The 24,568-nt window shown below is 39.1% G+C and overlaps 1 protein-coding gene across 5 annotated transcripts in view; it reads right to left on the reverse strand.

Moving 5' to 3' along the window:
* LOC106020157 (protein FAM135B) overlaps nucleotides 1-24,568 on the reverse strand; it is a 270,121-nt gene that overhangs the window by 85,059 nt on the left and 160,494 nt on the right. For all 5 annotated transcript variants that reach the window (XM_072030578.1, XM_038175218.2, XM_038175215.2 and 2 more), the window contains exon 4: nucleotides 375-514. In XM_072030578.1, coding sequence (XP_071886679.1) covers nucleotides 375-514 — 140 coding nt within the window. The remainder of the gene's footprint in view (nucleotides 1-374; nucleotides 515-24,568) is intronic.

Consider the following 24,568-nt stretch of genomic DNA (forward strand, 5'->3'; position numbering starts at 1 on the left):
TGATGTACTGGAGTATGCCAACAAGTTACTCCACTGGGAAACCAGGGTGTGGACTACTCGTCATGATAGGTGCAGTGCATAGAGTCTGACCTAATGCAGATGTTTTCTGTGTTGGCATTCACATCTGAACAAATGACCTCATGCACCCTCATCAACAGAGATAATGATAAATACAGGATCTCCTTCTAAGGCAGATACTGATGAGAGGTCAGATAAGCCTTGCCATTACCTCCCTCAGTTAATATTGACCTGTGACAACACAGGAACCCCATGGTTACACCTCATATGGAAGTATGTGTGTGATGAACACCTAAAAGTTAGGTAAGAGGAATCCCAACCCTCCTGTTTTTTATGGGTATCCCAAGACAACTCACCCTTTCACCATCCAGAAGCAGGTGTACTCTGAAGTTCATTGTTTCATTAAGAATGATCTCTTCGTTCCTGTACAAAATCTGAAATATTCTGCTGTAAACGTTGTTTTCATGCACGCAGGCCGAGCAAAGGCTGGAATCACCTGCACAAAACACAGACAGACTACCAGTGTGATTTCTGCAGGGAGACTATTTTCTCTCCTACACTTTATGATTATCTAGGCCAGTTGTATTAGCACTTCTAATTAAACACTTGCATTATCAATAATTAATGTTAATGAAGCAGGTTGTTGTTGTGGATTGCAGGTTCCCAAGCATGGCACTTAAAGAAAACAGATGTTCATCCAACAGAAAAAGGTGCATGCTTTAGAATGAAACAGATTTTCACCTGAAGCCCACTGCTTATTAAATCTTCTGTCACTGACAGGAACAGAGCTTGGCTTGCCCAGCTGTACAAAACTACATTGTAGGCAACACTTACTACAATGAGTTCCTTCCAGAGGAGTCTGCAATACCTGTGTGACCATTTAATGAGCAATTGGGTACCCGAGTGAGGTACTTTCAAATGGAGTCTTGGCTTTTAATCTGAATCACTTGCTAATTCTACTTCCATTGCCCCTGAGCAAAAACAACTTCCAAAATGTATTGAGAGCCAGCTTTACCTTTTTTTTTTTTTTTTCCAGCATTCAGCTCTGTAGTGACCTAAGCTTTTGAAATGTAATCCTTTAGCAAATGGCATTTTGGAACTCTCCTGATGAGGTGTGCTTAAAAAAGGTGTACTGGTATCAGTCCTTCAAAGAGAGACAGATCTGTGATCTTCATCAGGAAGCCAGCAAGTACATGATTTTTAAAAAGAATAACAGTTTTACAGGAGGTACTTCCGGGAATTTGGGTCTTTGCAGAATTGTTTTGAGCTCATGAGCTGGGGTAGGATAAAAGACCAGGTCAAGAAGTCTTGGGGACTGCTGGTTTGTCAAGAGCTTCAAATCAGGACAGGTCTGTTCTGCTGTGCTAAAGCTACTGCTGCATAACTTGTAGAGCTGCTGAATACATAACTTGCAATCAGAAGTTGGTGAGTTGATACTGACAAAGGACTAAAGATTTCCAGAGGGAACATTTATTTAGGATGGAAAAAAAAAGGGAGAGGATTTAAAAAAAAAAAAAAAAAAGTACTAAAGGTCCTGGGACAACAATTGTCATAATAATGAATCATAATGATTAGTTTTTGTGGCACCTGTCTGTTGGAACTGGAATAGTTCCAGACAAAGAAGCACCTTCTTGAAAAAAAAAAAAAAAAAAAAGAGGGGGAAGGAGGAGAACAAATGAGTTGATTAGAAAATGATAGTACTTGTGCTAATTAATTAGCAGGACCAGGACCATAGGTCTATCGATATAAACTACATTCAAATCATTTTCCTGTTACTGACTTTTACCAAGCACACCCAAGATCAGCCTGTGTTTCACTCTGCTGTTGTCTTCCCAGCTCATATCCTTCACAATAGCTCTGCATAAGTCCAGACAGCCTAGATAAATGCACATTTATTTCCTTGTGCTACACCCGTTAGGCTAGAACGTTTCAGCCTGATTAGCTCTTCAAAGCATGCAGTCATATTTATTTTAATTTAAATCTCATCATATTAGAGACACTGCAAAAATCATATTAGGGTTATAATGCATTCTTATTCCTATCTGGCAGACAAAGGGAGCTTTATGTTATTTGATTTGGATATTGATATACTGGTACTCTTCTAAGATGGAAAGTTTAATGTCATTTACTTTTCAAATGCACTCCTGCACAGACCACTGCTAGTGTGTAATTGCTTTAGGAGCTGGAGTTGCAAGGTGGCACAAAGAGTCATTTCTCTTGTTGGGAAGGTCGAAATCAAAGACAAGTTACTACGCTTAGGGATGTCTCAAATCCGTGCGTGTGGGTATACTACAGGGCCAAAAATTGCTTAGTTTTAAGAACACAGATATAGCTTTGCAGAGATCTGGCAGAGAACTGCAGCAGATGAGTGCCTGATCATCCCCTAAGCAAAACCCATCCCTGCCTGCTTCAACGGCCGCCGCCTGCTTCTCCACCTCCTGAAGGATGACATAAGGCTGTGGCAGGAGATCCCTCAGAGGAGTGCTCAGCAGCACGAAGACATCTCGGCAATGCTGACGGCAATGCAGGCGTCCTGCCCCTCAGAGCAGAGGGGATGACAATATCCCCGCAGACGCCGCTCGTCAGGCAGCAGGACTCACTCACGCACCCTGTGCTTTGTTGTGCAGGCAGCAAGCAGGCTGCACCACTCTGCTTCAGCTTCTTCCACTCACAAAGTGGTACCCATGCCAGACAGGCGCTTCTTTAGCCTGCTCCACAAAAACCTTGTCATCATCCTGGGAACTTTTACAGATTTATCCTTTTTCCTGGGATGCCTTCTGACAGCCATGTCTTTTGAAACCCACAAACTTGTCTGCTAGCAGACACCGTGGCAGGAAGGTTGGCGTTTGCATGGCTGACGTTCTTTAGAGCTGGTTGCTGGCAGAAGAAGTAGCAGATGTACACCTGTGCACACACACTCCTCTGGCACAAAGCATAGGGTGGCAGGAGAGCAAAGCTTCAAAGACTCCCCCTTTCTAGCAAAACCTCAGTTACCCCAACAGCTCTAGGATGTGCCTGCACTGCTCACCACTCATGTGCAGTCCAAGGAAGATGGATGTAGTGTGTGGAAACTGCCAGAGGTAAGACTGTATTGACCTGTGCTTTTGCTAAATTTCCTCATTAGGAGATGTATTTGTGACACTTCGAGTGTTTCTTAAGCTAGTCGTAAGCCTATTTCATTTAATGGTTATCTTCTTTGGGTCGAAAAAGCCTTCAAAACAACTGGAAAGAGCTCTCAGGGCTGTAGGAACCATCTTAAGCATGAAGAGGACAGCTGTCCTGCACTGCTGTTCATTTAAGGGAATGAGAAAAGTCTGTTGATGCATCTCCTTCTCTTTCTACTCCTTCCACAGGAAATATATTGCCATCCTAATACCACCCCTAGCAATCCCTTTGCAGACTTCTGAGTAATGGCATTTTAAAAAAGAAAGGAACTTGAAGTAAGGGCTATCTATGGTAGGCATGAAAAAGCCTGTATAAAACAAATTAGTTTTTCATAGCATCTCAGAGTGTGTAAATATGGATGTTATAGGAAAGCAGAAGCAATGGATAGAAAAATCTGTTTTAACATCTTCCACAAAGAGCGCCAGGACATGAAGAACACAATCAGGAACCATAGTTCCCTACAGCGATATGTGAGATCAGATCAAATCTCACTTAACTATGTCTTTGCCTCCTAGGAGTAGGTACAATTTGACGTACTCTGTGGTTGTTGATAATGAAATCAACTTTTGTGCCTAACAAGCCCCTCTGTTTGTGCCTCACAGGGGCAGAGCAGAGGGGGACAATCACCCCTCTCCCCTGCTGCCCACTCCTCTGTTGATGCAGCCCAGGATGCAGTTGGCCTTCTGGGTTTCAAGTGCACAGTGCTGGCTCATGTTGAATTTTTCATCTACCAGAACCCCCAAGTCCTTCTCCACAGGGCTGCTCTCAATGAGTTCTTCTCCCAGTGACATCAGCTGGTCTTCCCTTGACAACTGATGCAGTCGCCCCATCACAGAAAGCCACCAGATTGGTCAAGCACAACTTACCTTTGCTGAAACCATGCAGGCTGTCTCAGATCACCTCCTTGTCTGCAAGTGCCTTAACATTGCTTACAGGATGATCTGTTCCATGATATTGCCAGGCCATAGGTGAGGCTCACTGGTCTGTAGTTCCCTGAGTCCTCCTTTCCCTCCTTTCTACCATTTTTAATGATGGGAGTGATACTTCCCTTTTTACAGTCACTGGGGACTTCACCTGACTGTCATAAATTTTCAAATATGCTGGGGAGTGGCTTGCAACAATATCAGCCAGTTTTCTCAGGACCCTGAAATGCATGGTTTGTTGCATCCCTTGCCAAGTTCAGTTCCGTCTGTGCCTTGGCTTCCCTGATCTTATCCCTACACCTTCGGATAGCAGATATTCATATGGGGAAAAGAAAATGTTACTGGGGAAAAATAGTTAAAGATCATGACAGTATTCTGCAAGTCAGAGCTGCTCTTTCAACCTTTCCAAGATCCTAGTGCATATACCAGATAGACTAACTCCAAAAACTTCACTGGCCAGTTATCCCAGCTGTCATCTCCAGCTATACCAACTCAGCCTTTCTAATCTCCTTCCTCTACTCCCATCATTTCTCTGTTATCTCCCTTCATTTAAATCTCCCTTATTCTAACCATCATGTACTCACTTTTTTATTATTATTATTATTTTTACCTCTCTAAAAATGGTTTGAGAGGCTTCAGAGCTGTTCTACAGCAACATTTCCTCGAGCGAACAAACATAAAACTCACCTTGGCAAAATCAACAATGGCAATGACACGTGCATATATCAACCTCTGATTTCTGTCAAGGACAGACTTTTAACTGGCAAGATCTTGGTGCAGCAGAGACTTGATGATGAATGATTCCCCCAGAGCCACTTAAGTCATGTGGATCTTTGCTATTTAGTAGCAATATGGTTGACCAGTTTTTAACTCCTCTACATTCTGTTTGGCATGTAAGTGATTAGCATGCTCCAATCTCAACAGCTAAATTATTTCCATAATTATATTTTCAATTGTTCTTCCTTCTGATGTCTATAACTGCCAAAGAATAAATAAATATTAAGCTACAAACCTTTTCATGGTAGTAGGCATCCCTGCCTGTGACCCAGATTTGTTTAGGAACTTAAGTATAATATGATCTTTAAGAAATGATAGAATCATAGCATGGTTTGGGCTAGAAGGGACTTTAAAGATCATCTAACTCCAAACCCCGTGCCATAGGCAGGGATGCCAAAATATTGGAGTTCCGTTTGTACTTAGTACATCAAGGCTTAAAAACAAATAAATGCCTAACCACACAGCTCCTAACTCAAATTCTTGCACTAAGTGATGATATAAGGGTACCTTCAAAGCCGTGGGAGCTGAGGCTAAAAGACAGTATATTTTAGACAGTTTTTGAATAAAAACCAACTATTAGAAAGGAAACAGTTCTTACTCATAATGCTACAGAGACCATACACAGCTCAGATGATCATCACTAAATCACTTTGCATTATTTTAAACTCTGCTTCCATTGGATACCAGAAGCACAGAGAAAGCCTTGAAATTAGATCCTTGGCTTTTTTTTTTATCCCCTTTTTATTTTTTGAATACTTTGCTAAGAATAACCTTAAATAATGTCAGATTACCCTACATAACAAGGACCACGAGACATAAATGAAATGTGAAAAAGCTGTGTTCTCCAGGCAAAATACATTAAAACCTCCTTCAAAGCACATTTTCTCCCATACAACTTTTCTATTAATCTTGTAGGACTTGACTGCTACAGCTTTGCTGAGAATTACAAGGGGAAATCGCCATACTCATAATCCTCCATTACCTCTGCTTCTGGTACACTTCACCTTCAGGGCTTGACAAAGATCAGAGATAGGATTCACCCTGACTTTGTCCTCTGTTCTTCAACCCAGAGAAGTAAGATAAATGATTACTTTTTCAAAGTAAGGAAGCAGGAAGCATGGCGACTCAGTCTTGGCACTCTGCTGCTGGAGATGTTACATCACTTCCTATCCCCTACACAGGGAAGAGAATAAAATCATATTTCTTTTCTAAACATAAAATTACTACTCCAGGGAGCATCAGCGCGGATGGCCTTTTTGAAAGATGACTTCAGGTTTACATCCTGCCTTCTCCAGAATTCTCTCTGCTGTTTACTGAGCTTTGAGCGAGAGGTCTAAAATGAACAGAAAGTTATTATACAGTCAGGGAAAAAAAGTCCTTATGTCCTTATGGAAAACAAATCTAACTTCAAAACTATCCTCTTTACAGCTATAGCACTGGAAACAAGATAATCATTCAGTAGCTGGAAACTTCTTGAATCTCTCTTTCTATCGGAGGAATGAAGTATTATTACATTGCTGCTCAAATAAATGGAAATTCAGGGTTCTGCTAAGCTTTGATTTAATGAGATACTCTTCAATAACATGGGCAAACCAAGCTGTTGTAGTTGTAAACAGAGCTTTACTGTAAGTACTTCATTATGAATAATAGTGCACGCCAAAGCATTTGTATTTCAGATTAATTCAGAGCTACAAGACACATACCATAGCCTCTATATTTGGTTTCCCACACAAGTAAATCTCATATACCTTCAGAAGTAGATAGATTCATTCTCCCAGGTCACTCGTGCACAGACAGATGAAAGGCATTCTCACTCGAGAAAGAGCTGTGAGCATCAACACCTTCCTACCCACAAACCTTATGTTACTACCCACACAGCTAAGCTGTGTCACTGGTTCATGTGATCTTTCCTAATCTTCTCGAGTGGAAAGTCATCTCCTGGTACATCGCAGTAGAAGGCAATTTAAGCTGAGCTCATTGCCCTTGCCCTGAAGCGGATTAGCAGCAGTCACACAGTCTTCTCACGCAGCTGAATGGGGAGGGTGGCTATAGATGGGTGTACGTAGTAAAGTCTTTAAGATCTCAGTTTGGACTAGCTGTAGCCCACCTCCCTGCAATCTGAGAGATTTTTATTGCAAATATCTTCCTGGTTAGTACTGTCAGAAACATAACCAAAAACTACCTAGTTGCTGATTACCCTCTCCTGTCCAGACACACACTTTCTCTTGTTCTTATTCATTTCATATGAAATTCCCAGTAACATTAGATGAGATATAATGCCTGTTTAGAGTCCCCACCAAATATGTGTTCAGATACTAACTTCTAAGTTTCTGTGTCATCTGATTTCTTCTACTGTTGCCAAACTTCTTAAATGCTTGTAGGCCATGCTAGTTTTGCTATTTTTAGTGAACATTAAGGCATGTGGACATTCCTCGAATGAACAGTATGCTGTCTTGCTAGAACCTAAGAACTGTACTGCAAAATATAACCAAAGGAGACCACAAAATCTTGTGCAAATAGCCATGTTTATCTAACTTGCTTTTTTCCCTTTACCATCTGTTGGAGCCATATGCCTTCTTAAATAAGAGCTAATTATAGGTCTCCACTGCAACTAATCAAATAGTGGCAACTGTGGCAAACTTCAGCTGGAAATTTCATTTCTTCTTTATGAAAATTCCTTCCCAAACAGACAGAGAGATAGTGGCCTTTCTCTGTTTTTCTGGACTTGGGTACACAGCAGTTGCAGTTGATACACACATCTGTGTTAACATACGGGATAAATTCATAACAAGCTGCAGAACAATAAGTGCCAAAGTACAGTTCTCACCAAATACATTACGAAGAGTGACCTTGGGACAGAAAGTGACTGCCCGATGAATATATTCACTGATATGTACTGTTGCAGAGCTCTTAATGTTCTGAGTTTTCCTTCACTGTCCCTGTGTTGTTCTACATAGGGAAAGAGAGACAAGAAATACACCTGTCATAAACTTATCTAGCTTTTAGCAGTGAATACCCAGGCAAAGAACGATCCAAGACTAAAACTAACTTTTGGAATAGAGACTGCAGACTTTTTAGAGAAAATTATATCTCATAATATATCTCCTTGTCTTAAAAAAGACAAGACTTCATTTTGATGTCCAATAGGCATTTGCATAAATGTCTCTTTGTATAAATGTCCATTAACACCATTCAGGCAAATGTTTTATAATTGCCTTCAGTGTCAATATCACTTTTCATTGGTGTGTAATGTGAAAGGACTGAAGGATAAAAATGAATTCAGTCCTAAATATGGTAAATGAATAGCTGAGGTGCCTTTAAAAAAACTCCAAACACGAGGTATGTCTTTCAGCATCATAGGACAGCAGTAATTTCAGAATGTCATGCTGACCTTCTAGGCAGTTTAGAACCATTCTGGCAGAAATTAGGGTTTTGGGGAAAAAAAAGGGAAATTGAAGTAGTAAGTTTTAAGCTAATTTGTTCCAACCATCAGTCAGGTAGCTGTTTCCCATTATAACTGCCACAAATTCTTTGTGTGAATGAGTGGTGTGCAAAGAAGAAAGACCCAACAAGGAGGTTAAAGGGAGTGAGATGTGTGTATGGGGGGGGGAGGGAGCATTTGCAGCATCTCATTTCAGCTAGTCTTTTCCTCTGGCTACCAATAGGAAAATTCCTTTGCACTTTTCTCACCACTGCTCACATGTTGTTTTGAAAGGTGGAACACCACAAGTGTTTACAGATCCAGATATATCAGAGCTGAAAAACATTAAAAAAAAAAAACAAACAACTCTGAACATGGGTTACAGACACCTCAAGGTGTAACACTAGGACCCACCCATTATTCCCCTACTGCTAGGGGAGCATAGTTGTCATCATCTAATCAACACAGCAGCAACAGAATCAGAGAAGTCCTGAACTAAAATCACAGACTTTAAGTCAAACTGGAGACTAAAGAGTTCCCTGCTGGGGATGTACCAGTTTCAGATCCCCTGATCAATGGTATGGACTGGGAACAAAATACTCTCCTGATGTACTATTGCAATGGTACCATTTTATGCACACTGTGTTCAAGGTGATGGACGGAAGCCATATATTGACCAAACTTTTATCTTCAATGCTACAGCCGGTTGCACTGGACTTAGAGGGCAAATTACTCTGAATAAAATATGCAAAACATTTTCTGACAGTCTAATAAAAATATGCCAGTAAAACTAATTTATAATATGTAAAAGGTAGTCCCTAAGATACCACTGTAAAACAAAAAAGGCTGAGGATCCACCATGAAGGATCTCAGACTCTCATTGGCAGGAGCAACCACAGGCAGTTAGTGTTTCTGAAAAGCCAGGCAAGTTATCCAGGTATTTAAATACAGGTTTCCAAGCCCCACCTTGTATCACAAAACAAAGCACAGAAAAAGGCTTCAAGGTCTTACATTTTTTTTCCTCATTGTGTGTAATACAAAGATGTCTTCCATGTACCTTCCATGACAGTTCTTCAGAGTTAAGGTAGATACAAGAGACCTGATTTTTTAGCTGCAGCTGCAGCAGCTGAGGTTCTTTTGTTCTACAGGCTATGTTCTAGTTCTAGTGTGATGTTCAAGGTGGGTTTTTCATATTCCCATTCACAAAGTGTTCATGATCCTTGATGAACAGTGATAAACATGATTTTCTTCCTCCACATTGAAGTAGACCTGATCCCTTGTTCACTCAGTAGAAAGAGACCTGATCCCAGTGCCTGGTGATCTGTGATTCTGAGCACTAGATTTGGTATTTGTTGGGAGAAATGGTAGAAACGTATACCTTCTTACCTGCCCATAGAAAGGATGGAAGAATGCACTGAGCTCCGAGGGCAAGATAATAGCAATAAATCAACCCCTATAGTTTCCATTAATTGCCATATGATCTTTGCTCTGAAGACATTTCACATACATTGCATGGGTTCCTCGAGGCAGCACAATACAAATCAGCCTCCAGAAAGACAGTCAGTGTGACAGAGATTAACAGAATCAGACACAGGTAAGTCATGTCAAGGCTTCATGTTTTCACCTCAAATATCATCAGAACCTTAGAAGCAGACAGGTAGTTCTGAGATATTCAAGCAAAATTGTACAAAAAATTGTACAAAAAAGACAATTCTGTCTGCTTATTAAAAAGGCTACAAGAATAAAAAGAAAAAAAAAAAAGCACATAATTACTAACACACACACAAAAGTGCAATTCCATTTGCTGAAAAATAGCTTCCGTTCAAAATAAAAACAGCATCATTATAAAGTAGCTTTCCAAGAAGTCAACTAGATCACTTGTCTGTAAGAGGGACCATTTCAATATAAACAATAAATCTAACAGAAACCCAAAATGTTCTTCTGTATGTTTTATATCTTTTAACATTGATTTGACCAGATATTTTAAATCTTCCTATCCAGCTGAGGAATGAGATTACTTCTCTCTGAGGTCAGCCAGTTCTTGTCTGATTAGTGATTTAATTGCAGAGCTGTCTATACAGCTTAGCACAAAAATGCAATAAAATTATTTTTTCTTATTCATTTGCTTCTCCAATTAGATTCCATCAACCTTTGCCACTGCATCAGTAAATTTTTTGCTTTTTAATTATGCACATTATCTCGATTGAAATCCTGCAGCCTCATCTGGATCACACATGCACATAAATCAGAAAGAGACCGATGATACTTTCTCAATCCATGTCAGGCACAAGCCATTTGGCTTTCTGTCTGTGATTTCATTAAACCGTTCTCTCTCTCTCTCTGATGTGCCAAGAGTATCATTAGCTGTTCTTTGGATTGGTGTCTGGTCAGGCTATTCATCGCCTTCAGTCTGAATTAAGGGTCATTCAGGAAAGGGATCCCTTATCACTTTCTGAACAGTCTTTTTGTTTGGCTTAAACTTTGCATATGCATCGTGGTTCTGCAGTAAGCTCTTAAATCAACTAAGCACTGTAAGACTAGAAGGTTGCGAGTCTAATTCTATCTGCCTTCCTCAACAAAACCCATTTAAGACGTTGCAACTGAAATGGGCCACATCCTGTCTGTCCAAATAGTCTCACTTAAACTCCCTTAGACAAAAAGTTATAAACGCAATTTGCCACTCCAAGACCAATAAATGTTACAAAAGTGTTATTACCACCATCTTATAGGCAGTGAACTTATAAAAAAGTATGGTATTCAAGATGATCCTGAAAATCATTGTCAGAGCTGGGAATTAACTCTAATCTAGTGTAAAGAAAAACTTCTATTTACTGCCAAACAGAAGTAGGCACTGCTACTGTATCAGACATTGCAGTGTAGAGGCATGTGGCCACACTAACACTTTAGCACTTTAGAGATCTGAATGCCCAGTGCTATCATTGCATTCTGGAGAGACATTAGGCAAAAAATGAAGCTTCATCGTGTCTCAGTTTCCCACATATTAACTTCTCCCTCACTTTTTATCTCATTTAACCAGTCTGCAGCTGCTATTTTGAGCCCTAAGTTTTATTACAATGCTTATCTCAGTGCTACCAGCTGTTATATATAACTTGGCTAAGAATGCATGCTGAACCTTGGGATGCAAGTCTTCAATTGCCTTCACAATAAATAAATAAATTGTGAAGATGTTTCCTTGGATATAATTTGTATAGTGACATATTCATAAGTTTTCCTAATGACTTCATAAAATCTTGAATCTTTTCCTTCATCCTGTAAACTTATTCATCAACTATCCTAATGATTTTGGAATCAACAAGTGTGTAGTCTATGGAGATAACTGTGCGTCCCTGACATAAGCTGACAATATTCAGTATACGTAATTTGCAATAGTTGAATTTTAGGCTCTTGGACTTTCAAGCATATGGTGTCTTCTTCTGGAGAAATTGTCACTTTGTACAAAGTTCACAGAAGACGACAAATCAGAACCATGTTGCAGCTGCCTACAGTTCCCTTCCTAGCTTTTAAATGCTTTCCCAAAGGATAAGACAGTGAGTATTCAAATGACATAACTTTGGAGACAGCCCATAATTTTTGCTGCTACATTTGAATGAAGAGCATGAACACATAAGTACATTCTTCCTCTGGATTTCAGTGGCAGGAAAGACTGAGAGAAAAACAAATATTGGAGATCCCAAAAAACAAATATTACACTAGCGTAATCAAAAAAGTACTCCAACCTATAAAGTAGCAAAAGAAGAAACAAAATTCATAGACATAAATTCCTTTATCTTTTCAGTATTTTTATAAATGCTGGAAACCAACAGGATGCTAATTTCCATTACCCCCAAAACAATGATTTAGGTTAAGATTGTTCTACTAAGAAGGAGAAAAAAAAATCTGTTCATTTTTCATAAGGCTTTTCCACACGTCCACATCCTTGTAAGGATGGCTGTCCTTGAAAATGAGCGCTATGGGAAATCATGTAAGAGCTTATAGCTTATGGATATGAATCACGGTGGGGAAAAAAAAAACAACAACAAAAAAAAAAAAAAACCCTAAGAGTTAGCTTGTTCTTATTTATAATTAATAGAGGGATTTAAAAGACTTGATAGGAACTTTTCACACAGGCAAAAAGAATCAAAAAATGAGGGTAAACTGGAAAGCATCCAAAATAGGCTTGGCAAGAACCTTTGGCAGAAATGGTAGAAAGCTTTCATAAATTATATTTAAAAAAAAAAAAAAAAAGAGAGAGAGAGAGAAGAAGAAGATAAAAAGAGGAAAGGAAGGAAGGAACACTTCAGGCTTCACTACTGTACAACAAAACCATCTTTATTGTATAAACCTTACTGCATAAGTTGTATAAGCTGTTCAAACTTTCCTGTTTTCCTGGAAAATGTGTAGAATACTGTACTGGATGTCTATTTGCTTCCTTACTGTTTCACAAACACCTGAACTTCTTAAGGCATTCATACACACCAGTTCACTTTACTTGTTACACTCCTATTGAGCTATCTGGATATTCTTATCCACCTTTGTCCACTCTTACTGAAGTCAATGCTATTTGTGTTAGAGAATTTCAGAGGCTCAGAGGCTTATTGTCTTGAGAAAAAAAAAAAAGTCTTTGATGTTGCTTAAGTTTGTGGTATTTCAGCATTCCTATATACTTATTATTTTCTTTCTATCTGAAATTCAGAAGTCAGGCTTAGAATTTGTTTATGTGGTTTATAAAAGAGATGCCAGTAAGGAGCTAGAAGAGCTCAGAACTGTGAAGTTTATCCATACCGCATGACAACCATTTCCATGCATTAATTAATATTAGCTGTTACAGACTGTCTTGCCAATCCTTTCTAGAACTGCAACTGATATTCAGTGGTTTCCTATCATACTGCTCTGCCTGTGATGCTTCTCTTATATTCTTCTGTGCACTGGAGCCACATTCTTTCCTTTCATATTGCCTACCATGTCTACTTTATATTTCAAATCACACATCTATCTGGACAGCTAGCCTTGAGTAAGGGAACAACAGCAAAGAGGTTTAAAATGTCAGTCAAAAAACATGGATGCAGCTTTTTGCAGATAACTCTTCAAAGATTTCCATCCCATTACAAATCTATCAATTTGTGACACAATCTTCATACAATCGTCAAGGCCAGAATAATCTTTGGAAGGCTATGGTGGGAGGTATTATGAAAATTCTTAATAAAGCAAGCTTGAAGTAGAAGATATACACAGTCAATATCTATTTAATCAGTGTTATGTGGAGAGGTTGTGCTCCTCCCTTATTTATTACAAAAAATACAGAGGTGAGAAGGAAAAAATAAAACCATAGCACAAATGTTAATTCAGTTCAAGTGACCTCAGCATTGAACTTGAAACCAGAAACTCCTGTTCCAGCTTAATCAGAGACTTTATCTGTAATACTGAGTAAATTACATGTGACTGGATTAAAATCCTGTCTCCATATACCAAAAGCTGCATCATTAATACAGACCCTGCCATCGCAAGCTCTTCTATATCAAACAGTGGGAAAATTTAAAGGAGCCTGTTTCTCTGAAGCACTGTGCAGCCAGCAGACCTTTCTGAAGACAGATGTTTGTTGGAAATTCAGGATTTTGAAAAAGTGGTCCATTAACACCAAAATAAAATTATTAGGATTTTTTTTTTTTTTCTAGAAACAGGAAGAAAAAAAATCACATTTTGTCTCTGTTTTTTCTTAGTTTTAACTGAAGTTCTGCAAAGGCAAGAAGATGCTCTGCAGGAATGTCTCCTGCAGAAACTGTCTATATCATCTGGAATTAGGGCTGACCAGCTGACTGAACCTTAATTTCTATAACCATATGAATAATTTAAAGGATATTAATATCAACACCTGGCAAATGGTTCTTTAGCATCTTGTTGCCATTTTCTTAATTTCTACATTTTCCTTGCTGAAATTACTTCAAGCAGCTCAAGTATGATATTGGATGTTTTTTCAGTGTACTAGTTTCAAGAAAAATCTCCTCTAAAGCTGGATCAGCACCTCTGAAGAGAACTCATGTTGGAACAGTGTCTTTCTTCAGTGCAACTGTGCTATTCCTGCTTCAAGAACATTGTCGTATCATTTACTATTGGGTCATTTCTGGGAACTGTCAAAATACATGAAAAAGAGATCACTTTCAACTTGAGCCTGCAGGCTTTAAAGAGTAATCACTGCTGGAGTGTATTTCTTCTCTGCTACTACTGAGATGTTTCATATGACTCCCTGTACTACTGAGCTCTCCCAAGCTTTTCCCTTCATGCATTTCCTTTCAGCAATGGCTGAATATACACTGCCTTGTGTTCAGACTGTCACAAAACTTGTAGCAACAAGGAGACCCTTGTAATATAGGGAAAAAGAGAAGTTGCTTTGCTTAACTCATCCAGTCACATCTGATGCCCACCCTTTAACTTTTTCATTCTTTATCTCCACCTTATCATCTTTTAAATTAAGGATATTGCTGTGGTCCCCTTGGCCTATATTTTGAGAGATGGGAATAATATCAATAACAGATGCCTTCGGTATAAGGTTTGGGGCAGAGGAGAATAAGGATGTCAGAGGACTTAAATATATAAGTCCTATGACTGATCCTCATGGAGGCAATATTCCTACTTGAATTATTTTAGAGATGTGAGATTTGATAGTTTCTTGTTTGTACAAGGTCAGCAGTAAAACACTGTTAACCCTTCCCTTTGTAATGGGCAAGTCACTTTAATCAAACAAGTATTGTAATGGGCTTACATGGCAAGATTTTGGTAGCAGGGGTGCTACAGAAGTGGCGTCTGTGAGCAGAGCCCAGCAGCCGCCCCGTGTCAAATCAGAGTCAGCTCCAGACAGCTCCAAAGGGACCCGCTACAGGCCAGTGATGAGCCATGAGCCATGCTGGTTGGGCCTCAGTAAGAGAGTTTTTGTTGTTGTTGTTGTTGTTTCCCTTAAGAAAGTGGAAAACAAACAAACAAACAAACAACAACAACAAACTGCTGCTGCACAACAGCAGCTGAGAGAGCTGACAGGACAGAGCCGTGTGGGAGCAGTTCTTGAAGAGATCTCAACCCTTCAACCCTTTTTCATCATGTTTTTTTCCCCCAGTTCCCTTGAGAAGTGGGAGTGAGGGAGCAGAGTGGTGGAGTTTAGCTAGCCATCAGTGTAAAACCACCACAAGTGTAAGTGAATGCAATAAAATTTTGTGCAGGAAACAGGCTGGCTACCTCAGTATTTGCATTTAGACCTAAAGGCTTAAAGAACAGGGAGAGATTTTTATCCTATTTATAGACGATTATATTCTGCACCACAAATCAGCACTATTCAGCCTATAATGAGCACACTATCAAACAGCAGTACCTCTTCCTATGGTTACCTGAGTTTGTATTCACCATCTTACTTTGTTTTATGAATATAGTCATTAGGCTTTTGTAGGCAATCACCAAACAAGCAACCTCACAGACACATGCAAGCACTAAATTCAATTCAATTCACCTGTGTTTTTTGTTAATCAACTGGCTAACACAAAATGTATCCCCTAAGACCAGTCACCTCCTGCAACTGAACACCATGTCAGGGAGTACTCTCTCTTCTGAAGATGCTCATCAGTAATAAGCCCCAGATTTCTTCCTTGCATAAGCCAATTTCCCATTCCACATTGCAATTATGTAAATGAAGGTGAAGTTCCCAATCACTCCCATTGGCTCCTCTCAGCTCATAGTTAAAAAGATGAACAACATTAAATAACTTTCATTTCAGGCTAAGTAAAGATTTTTTTTCTTTTTTTTTTTTTTAAAGACTTTTTAAAGGATTTTTGTCTTTATCCCCCAAGGGGAAAAAGGGATTAAAACCCACTTCCAGATTTTATTATTCAAAGAGTTTACTTCATTGTCCTCAGTCACTGAATTTCTCTTCACAGCTAACTGCTAACAAAACCAGGCACAGTGTAATGTAAAAGTGAGCAACATTCTGAATTAAATCTATCTGATGTGACATGAAAGCTTCCAACATTGTTGGAATTGCTTGGAGGCAATCTATCACATGAACATTTTTATGCCTGTCACCACATCTTCACAGTGTTAGTTCTTCACTTTCTTTGTTATCATGCATGATCTTGATTGTGGAGTTTGCTTATACCCATTTTATAGGTTGAAAGCTGAGGCAGAGGTTGACTTGGGCCTGTTTCCTCAATATTCAATATAGGCCAATAAAATCAGGCCCTTGAGGGACTTTGAAGATAAGTGTCTTGCCTAACACTGGAGAGGAAGCCTGTTGCAGAGGAGGAGATTGAAGCCAGATCTCATGGTCCAGCAATAGTCTAGACTCCCTGTCCTCTTCCTCTCTTCCTAATACTGTAGAAACGTCTATTACTGGAAATCAAAACATACAATAATTTGCAGTTTAATTTGGTTTCATTAAAACCTAAAACCCAATTCACAATAAACAGCCTTCCTATTACAATCCACAATCCAGAGAAATTCATTATAGAAGTCTAAAACTCTGCTTCTGTTTCCTGCCTGCAACACCAACATGATAGCACATGGTAATTCCTTGGATCCTGGCAGAGGTCCTTTGTAGTCTCTTCTAATCTAAATCTTGAGACTCGGAGCTCTGGTGAGTGTATTTTCAATCAAATATTATTATGGCTAGTACCACAGAGGTCCTTATTGTGTTATTTGTACAAGAAGAGATTTTTCATCCCCCACAAATGTAATACCTACTTTATTAGTGGTCGATCAGAGTTATTATTGTACTTCCCTCTACTTAAAAGGGGGGAAATTAAACCTTGATATTTCTGAGCAGAAGAAAATACTTGCCATGGTGACAAATCCTAACTTCCACATATTTCTTATAACAGACACTACTGATAAGGCTCCTCAGAACCACATCATACCAGTACCATCACTCAGTTACACATAATCACCTTGAATAAAATTTTAGTGTGAGATCTGTCACGTCCCATTTTAGTCACAGAAAAAACGGGCAACTAATGTAAGTTTATTTTTATTTTTTTATTTATTTTGTATTATTTTTTGTACCACATAGAGAGGAAGAAACATCTAATAGAAAATCAATGTAACCTAAAATCCATTCTTTAAGCATGTGGAATGAAGCCCTCCCAATGTAACCTATGCAGAAAGCTTGCACTATAATTTTATGGAAATCAATCTAGCTTTAAGACTCCTCAAGTCTGCAATTGTTTCTAAGATTTTGTGAGAAGCTCCCTTTCCTCCTCCTGAGGTTGCAAGTTCAAGTCTGAAGTCAAGACCTTGTGGACACCAATGCAAGAGAGAGTTGAACCTTACCAAGTGTAAACTATAGACATATGCGCTAAACATAAATCCAGAGCAAAGTGATATTACTCTTACAAACTTCTTCTAGTTGAAGTGTAAGATGGGAGACAACAGATGGACAGACATAAACAGATAAATCCAGGAAATAATGAGACCATATTAGTCACCATGACTGGAAGTACACTTAGCACAACACTAGGCTGGCCTTTCATTAAGCCTGAACCTTGACCAGAGCACCATTACTGCTGGAAAATTTTATAGTATGAAGAGGGAAAAGAAGACAATCAGGAGGAGTTACATTAAAAAAAAAAAAAAAAAAAAAAAAATCATTATTTTTGATTACTTCCACAGATATTTTACCTCTTGTTTTCAGGCTTCTTGCAGACAAAACATAACATTTTTTGCTTACACCTCTGTGGCATTTTGAGGACTTTTTGGTGGAAACTGTGAGAAAAACTTGGCATGATACCAACAACTGCACAACAATTGGTGCAAATAGCCCTAAGGTAACAGACAGCAAACTACCACCAGCACGTGAGGCAGGATGAATAACGTAGAGTATGCTGACAAAGAAACATTTAGCATACGGACACTGCTCTCAGGAGATAAGCTGGTTTAAAGAAGATGTTGTACTAGGTCACAGAAGTGTATCAGGTCAAAGATAGGGTAAAGATCTTCAGCAGGGTTTGGGGCATTATGGTACAGGCATAAGCTCTTGTTTACCTCATGAGGACTTGAGTTAATTCACAATAACAAGGCATGCTGATTAGCGCAGAAGGAAAGTGCTACACAGAAGTGCCAAGACCTAGTAATTAATAAACAAATACCAAAAATCATTAAGCTGTTTATTTAAGCTGTTTACATTAAATTAGATCTTTTCGCCCACATTTTCAGTTGGTCTGCTGTTTCTCCTGAACACATTAATACGCATCTTCCCGGATCTCTATATACATGACAGCCATTTAGCTTATGTTTCCCAGAAAGCGAAAGAACGCTGCCCTGAAAACAGTAAGATTTCATCTAAGAATAGCCCTGAGATGAAGAAGACATTAAAGAGAAAGTTCCCAGTGAGAAAGCGTCTGGCTGCATATGTTATCCTACCCAGGCACTGCGCAGAAGGGACACAGTTGATCTGGGGAGAAAAACACTTTTTGCTGTGTGCAGCTTAAATCTCTTTCCCTCTGAACAGCCCTTAACTGCACACGTATCTCGGCTGGTCTCTATTTCATATTCCTGATGAGTAATGCGTCTACAGTGCCCCTGCAGCCTTGAGCTTTGATGGCCACAGAGGGTCATGGAGCAAGGGAAACCGTGCAGTCTCCTGGGACAGAGTAGCAGCCTGAGGTCTGAGGAAGCTCTGCATTCAGGTCTAAGCTCAGACCATGATTCGCCTCCTGGGTCTGGATGTAGAGGCATCCATCAAGCACCCACAAGGCACCAGCCACTGAGAGGAGTCTCCCATGTTGGAGTTAAGGGGAACTGACAGTAATTGTGACCTGCATATAAAGGAAGAAGCTTCTTATTTTCCTTCACACATAGTGAAATAACAGGCACTATGCATCTCTAACCCCCTTACTGTGCCACCTACCCTGGAGTGTTTAGGGCTAGCTCCTTCCACCAAACTAACCCTTGTTTCTGGCTGTGAGCCAGCAGCTGTACTTAGATTGTGAAAAGCAGAAGCTGGTAAAACCACTGCTGCAGATTTTCTAAATGCATATTAGTTATTTCTGGCAAGTTAATGTGTAGAGGTGGGGGAGAAATATTTTCATAAACAGAATTATTCTCCTAATTTTGGACGTGTTACAGCAGCTATGATGATGTTGAAGCGCACTTCCATTTAGGACATGAGCCATATTCAAAAAACTCCCACCTAGAAAAGTGTCAGTGGATTTAATTATATTAACAGACTCCCAGATTACTGTTATTATTTCAACTCATTACACAGTGCGTGGTAGAAATAGTAGGTCAAACATTTCCCTCTTTGGATCCACTGTATTACTCTCTAAAATGTGAAACAACCATAACAAGTTTCAAGACCATAAATAATTTTCTGCTCTCCTACACTGTCACATATCCAAGAATATGAAAGCTCTTTATATTAAGTAATTAAGTTTCACAATGGCCTTATGATACAATTAACCCCATTACACATATGGGGAAACTAAAACAGAGTCTGATTGCTCAAGATCATCGCTAGGAAAAAGAGCTAACAATGATAGGGATTAAGGACCAGTAAGTCCTTCTGGGTCCTCAAACTTTCCAGTTATCATATACCACACAGGCATATTTATAACTTCATCAAAGCCCCCTGTTAAAAAACATATAAGGGTTTCTACTTCTGTTAAGCTCTGTCCTGAGGTTTTTGCTTCTGGTACTCACTGTCTTGAATTCTGATACATTGGTTTCCATCCCCGTGTGCCATAGTTTCATTTTCTTTATTTGTTTAACCACAAGAAACATCAGTAACACAAGGATATCCTCTACAGTGTACTTTCAAAGGAGCTTCTTTATAAAAGCAACAAATGCTAAAATAAATTTCTTTGATCTAAATAACAACCTGAATGATGCAATTTCATGAGTGTTTCTACTAACATAATGAGAAAGCTTTATTCTTATTCTTAAGGGAGATTGTGTTTATTGCCTAGATTTTTTTTTTCCATATCAGCTTTTGACACTAATATCTGATGCCTATTAGGTAATGTGAAATAATGTGCAATATCTTTTCTTTCTTCTCTTTAAGAAGAAGAAGAAAAAAAAGTTACAATGCCATCCCTCAGTCATATGCCGTTTTTCATGTTTTCCTTTGCTACTCAAATGTCAGTTGCAGCATTTATAAAACACTTCCATGAAACAGATCTCTCAAAGTTATAGTCTGTAGTCCTAGACTTTAGAAGTATGGCCTACATTGGCTGCAGAACAACTTTATCACTTTCTCTCCTGACAAAGATGCAACAAGTTGACTACTCTGCTGGTCTACCCTCTTTACGCAAATGTGTCCTTGGAGGCACATTTAAATGTGCAATTTCAGGGTGTTTCTGATCTTGTGAGTGAAGGGTGTTGTGGTAGCACATATAACTTATATGCACTATAACTTCACCCACACATATGCAAGGGGAAGACTAAGCTACGCAGTATCTGCCGTAGAAGGTGACCTTTTACAGCCTGTGAAAGCCAAGTATGTAATTTTGAACCTTGTTGGCTTCTATAGAATGCATGTTATTGCACCATATATTTTTATGCCACCAGCTCTATAATTTAAAATCAAGGTGAAATCAGAATTTTTCTTAAGATTGATCCCCAATCTAGCAAACCTCTAAGCAGGTGCTCATCTAACAAATAAGCAGGATCCATTTATAGCAACAGGACTGTTTTCAAGCTTCAAGTCACAAACCAGAATTTTCCTATGCAGAATTTTACAGCAGCCAGCAGAGAAGGTGCCTGCTCTTAATAGATCAGGTCATATGCAGAGGCTCCATATAATGGAGAAAGTTGTTTGTACTGTGATGCTATCAAGGGACATGAATGAGGACCCAAATTTACATGTACCTCAATGTAGAAAAGAAAACACAAAACAAAAAGGTGGTGTGCATGTGGCATTTTTCTTTGTTTGTTTTCTCCCAAATAGCTTGCAGCTCTTTGAGCCATCAGGTTTAATATCCCACATTAAGTGCTTCGTAACCATTCAGGCAGGTGGAAAGACAACACAAACTGTTCCACTTTTGGGATGTATGCTGCTTCTCTTCCTGAAAGGTGTGAAAGTTTTGTATGAAATCCAACACAATAATTTGAGTAACTTCTGCATGTAGAAATCTACAGGAAATGAAGTGTTGGGTTCCAGCGTTACCTGCAGGCTCTGACTGTGGTGTCACACCAGCAGGGAATGCAAGTCTAAAGAAGGAAGAAGAAGGTTGGAATCATTCTGCTATTCTTCAGTATGTTATACAGAACTCAGGTCACATTTTTCTCAGCCCTCTATTTTCTTCCACAGTGTGCTGTATTTCCCTTGGACTCCATCTCAAGTATTTCTCACGGAGAGAAAAAGATCAGGCCTCGTAGGCAGCAATTAGAGGATTCAAGGCTGCTGTTCAAACCCGGCTTGCTCTCCATGCAAACAGATGCTGGCAAAATCTAAAGCAAAACTGGGGATTTCCCACTGGGACGTGTGGTTCAATGCCAGGACTTGTCAGTGTATCATCAGCACTGCTGTAGAAGGTTGCTAGGCACTGCTGGACAGGCTGCCTACAGGATGTCTCAAAGGTCCTGCCACAGATGGGATATTGAGAGATATGAGAGCTCCTACACAAGGAGACCTTTCTCTAAGGGCAGCGCACACATCATCAGTGAGAAAGTGATTTGACACTAGGCAGGGTTTTATACCATCGCACATATCCCTTCTGTGCAATTTAAGCATCAAAATGAAATCTAGGGACTTAAAGGGTAATCTCAGTCCAGGAAAAGTGCTTATGCTTAAATGGACCAATTTATTTACTGACTTATTTCTTCTCACAGTTAATGGATAAATAAAGTAGCTGTACAAAGAAAATTGGAATAGCTGCATTCAAACCAATACTCTGTTCTGCTGGTCACAACAATTCCTACTTCCCTCTATCTGATCTTTTTGCCTTCTTTCAGCAATAAGGAGAACATGGGGGAAGTGAAGACTAACTAAAACCACAAGAGTAGCAGACATCCAATCTCTCTGATTATAGTTGCTAAAAAGGCAGTGGGTGCTCCACTTCTTTCTAGCATGAAGTTATTCAGAGAAAGCAGGCCAAACCTTTCTTTCAAGTGGAAAAAAAAAATAATCCTCTCTTAAAAATTAGCCCTGGACATCTTGCTACAAAGACATGTCACAGTTCAAACGCAAGAGATGTGCTTTGTGCACAAAGCACTTGCTGAGGTTCTGTGGCTTAGGTCAGACTAACTATAAGAATGGTCCTATCTGGACCAAACGAAGCAATGAACAAATCTCTCAGAACATTTGCCTCTCATCATGACACCATTACCTTGCCTGGGACATAAATTTTCTGCTGATGGAAGATTTATCAGGTCATTTTGAATCACTACGTGAAGGGTACAGCTTTCTAGCTATTTGGATTCCTGTTTATCTTACACACTTAGAAAGTTATTGTCATATATATAATTATATCTTTGAAGTAATACCATTATTTTACAGATAAGATGGAGACAAGGACACACCAGTTGTTCTGTCTATGTCCCCTGCTTCAATCCGTAGGCCACAAGATTTTTCAGAGCACTCCCTGACAGTGTTATCAATGCGAAATTAAACTAACCAGAGTTCCTTGACCAGAATAGTAAATTAAGTATATACGTCTGAAAGGCCCATGAGTACAACTGAATGCACAGAAAATTTTCTCATTTTTCTAATTTATGATCACATCTAATACATAATGCTAAGCTTTGGGTCTACTGACCACAGAGCTATGTCCTAGAGAACTGTTAATAGCACAGAAGGCTTTGCTGAACCTTGAATTCAGTTCCTGGTTCATCTAAATTCAAGCCTGGCTCTTTCCCAGTATATTTTTTGTCCATCTATGACATTTATGGTGAAAATACAATTATTATTTTAGTCTTGCAAAATATAAATAAACAAACCACCATTAACACAATTTCATTTTCAATTAATAAATCACTGTGACACTGTAGAAGGAAAATGTGAATTCATTTTTTAGATCATTGCCTTTGTGCTTAGTTGTTTTCACAGGGCAGCCATTTCAGTATTGTCCAGGGACAATTCTTGCTGAACAAACTGGAACCAGTTATACAGACAAGTTAATATTTTTATTTATTTATTAAATTGGTGGTGCCACAATAAGGTCTAATGAAAAGAAAAAGAAAGATAGAAGAAAGATGATCTCATGTTGGAGTCTTATCCTTTTCTTTTTTATTATTTTTTTTTAGCCTGAGAAATTATGTTGAAGTGCTATGCAAAATCCTGACTCAAAGTATCATTTGTGATTATTTGCTGGGATAGACATGGGCACCATTTGCTCCCTCTGTTGCCTGACTCACCTTTGCTGATTTTTATTATTACTTCTTAATTTGCATATATACATGAAGGCACATAGTGCAATCACAGTCCTTTTGTGCCAAGGCTTGTACAAACACAATGGAAATGTCTCTCTCTGCAAAAGTTCCTCAACTTCTTTTATAGTAAATGGAAAGACATAGGTGTGATTCAACTCATCTTAAAATAGGTATGTTAAATCAGTCCCTCAAATTACTTATTTCTCTTCTCTGACTATAAAGGGAGCCTGGCTGATTAGCTTAGGTGGAGATGCTAACAGAATTGATATCAGCAGTTAGATAAGATGATTCTTACCCTTAGTCACAGGTTCCCAGGGCCGCCTCCATCTCACAGCCATAACTCAGGTTACAGACGATTTATTGCCTGCCCTTAAAATACAACCTAACACATCATTATGAAATAAGTATTTTGTGAAAGTATAGAAAACTTGGTAAAGTAAGGTTTCTTCAGAGGCTTATTCATAAATCATGCAAGATAGCCTCACGGGAACAACCACTATTATCTGTAAATGTTGAGTATATGCATATGTTTCAACTAATGAATATCTACTTCTTATATAAAACCTGTCATCTGCAAATCTAAATATATTTTACAGAGGTCAACACTACCACTTCTGTTCAGTAGATGAGGCAGAGAGGTGAGACAAGGCTTGCCAGCTGTAGTACCACAAACGGGCTCCATCCAGTTGCTCCAGAACACAAGTCTAACACTTCATCCCTCAAATCCTAACTCTGATAATCCACTGTGTCCTATGATCACTATGACATCCTGATACTCCCAGGAAGCCATTGCTCCCTGCAGCACATCTATAATGATTTGCTGAGCAGAACAGTGAGACATATTCCATCATCCAAAAATGTTTTTAAGAAAGATTTACAAGTGCTTGTGGTCCCCATGCAAAAATACAATTGCATCTTCCTGAAA

Source organism: Anas platyrhynchos, chromosome W (genome assembly GCF_047663525.1).
Source record: "Anas platyrhynchos isolate ZD024472 breed Pekin duck chromosome W, IASCAAS_PekinDuck_T2T, whole genome shotgun sequence".
Lineage (NCBI taxonomy): Eukaryota > Metazoa > Chordata > Aves > Anseriformes > Anatidae > Anas > Anas platyrhynchos.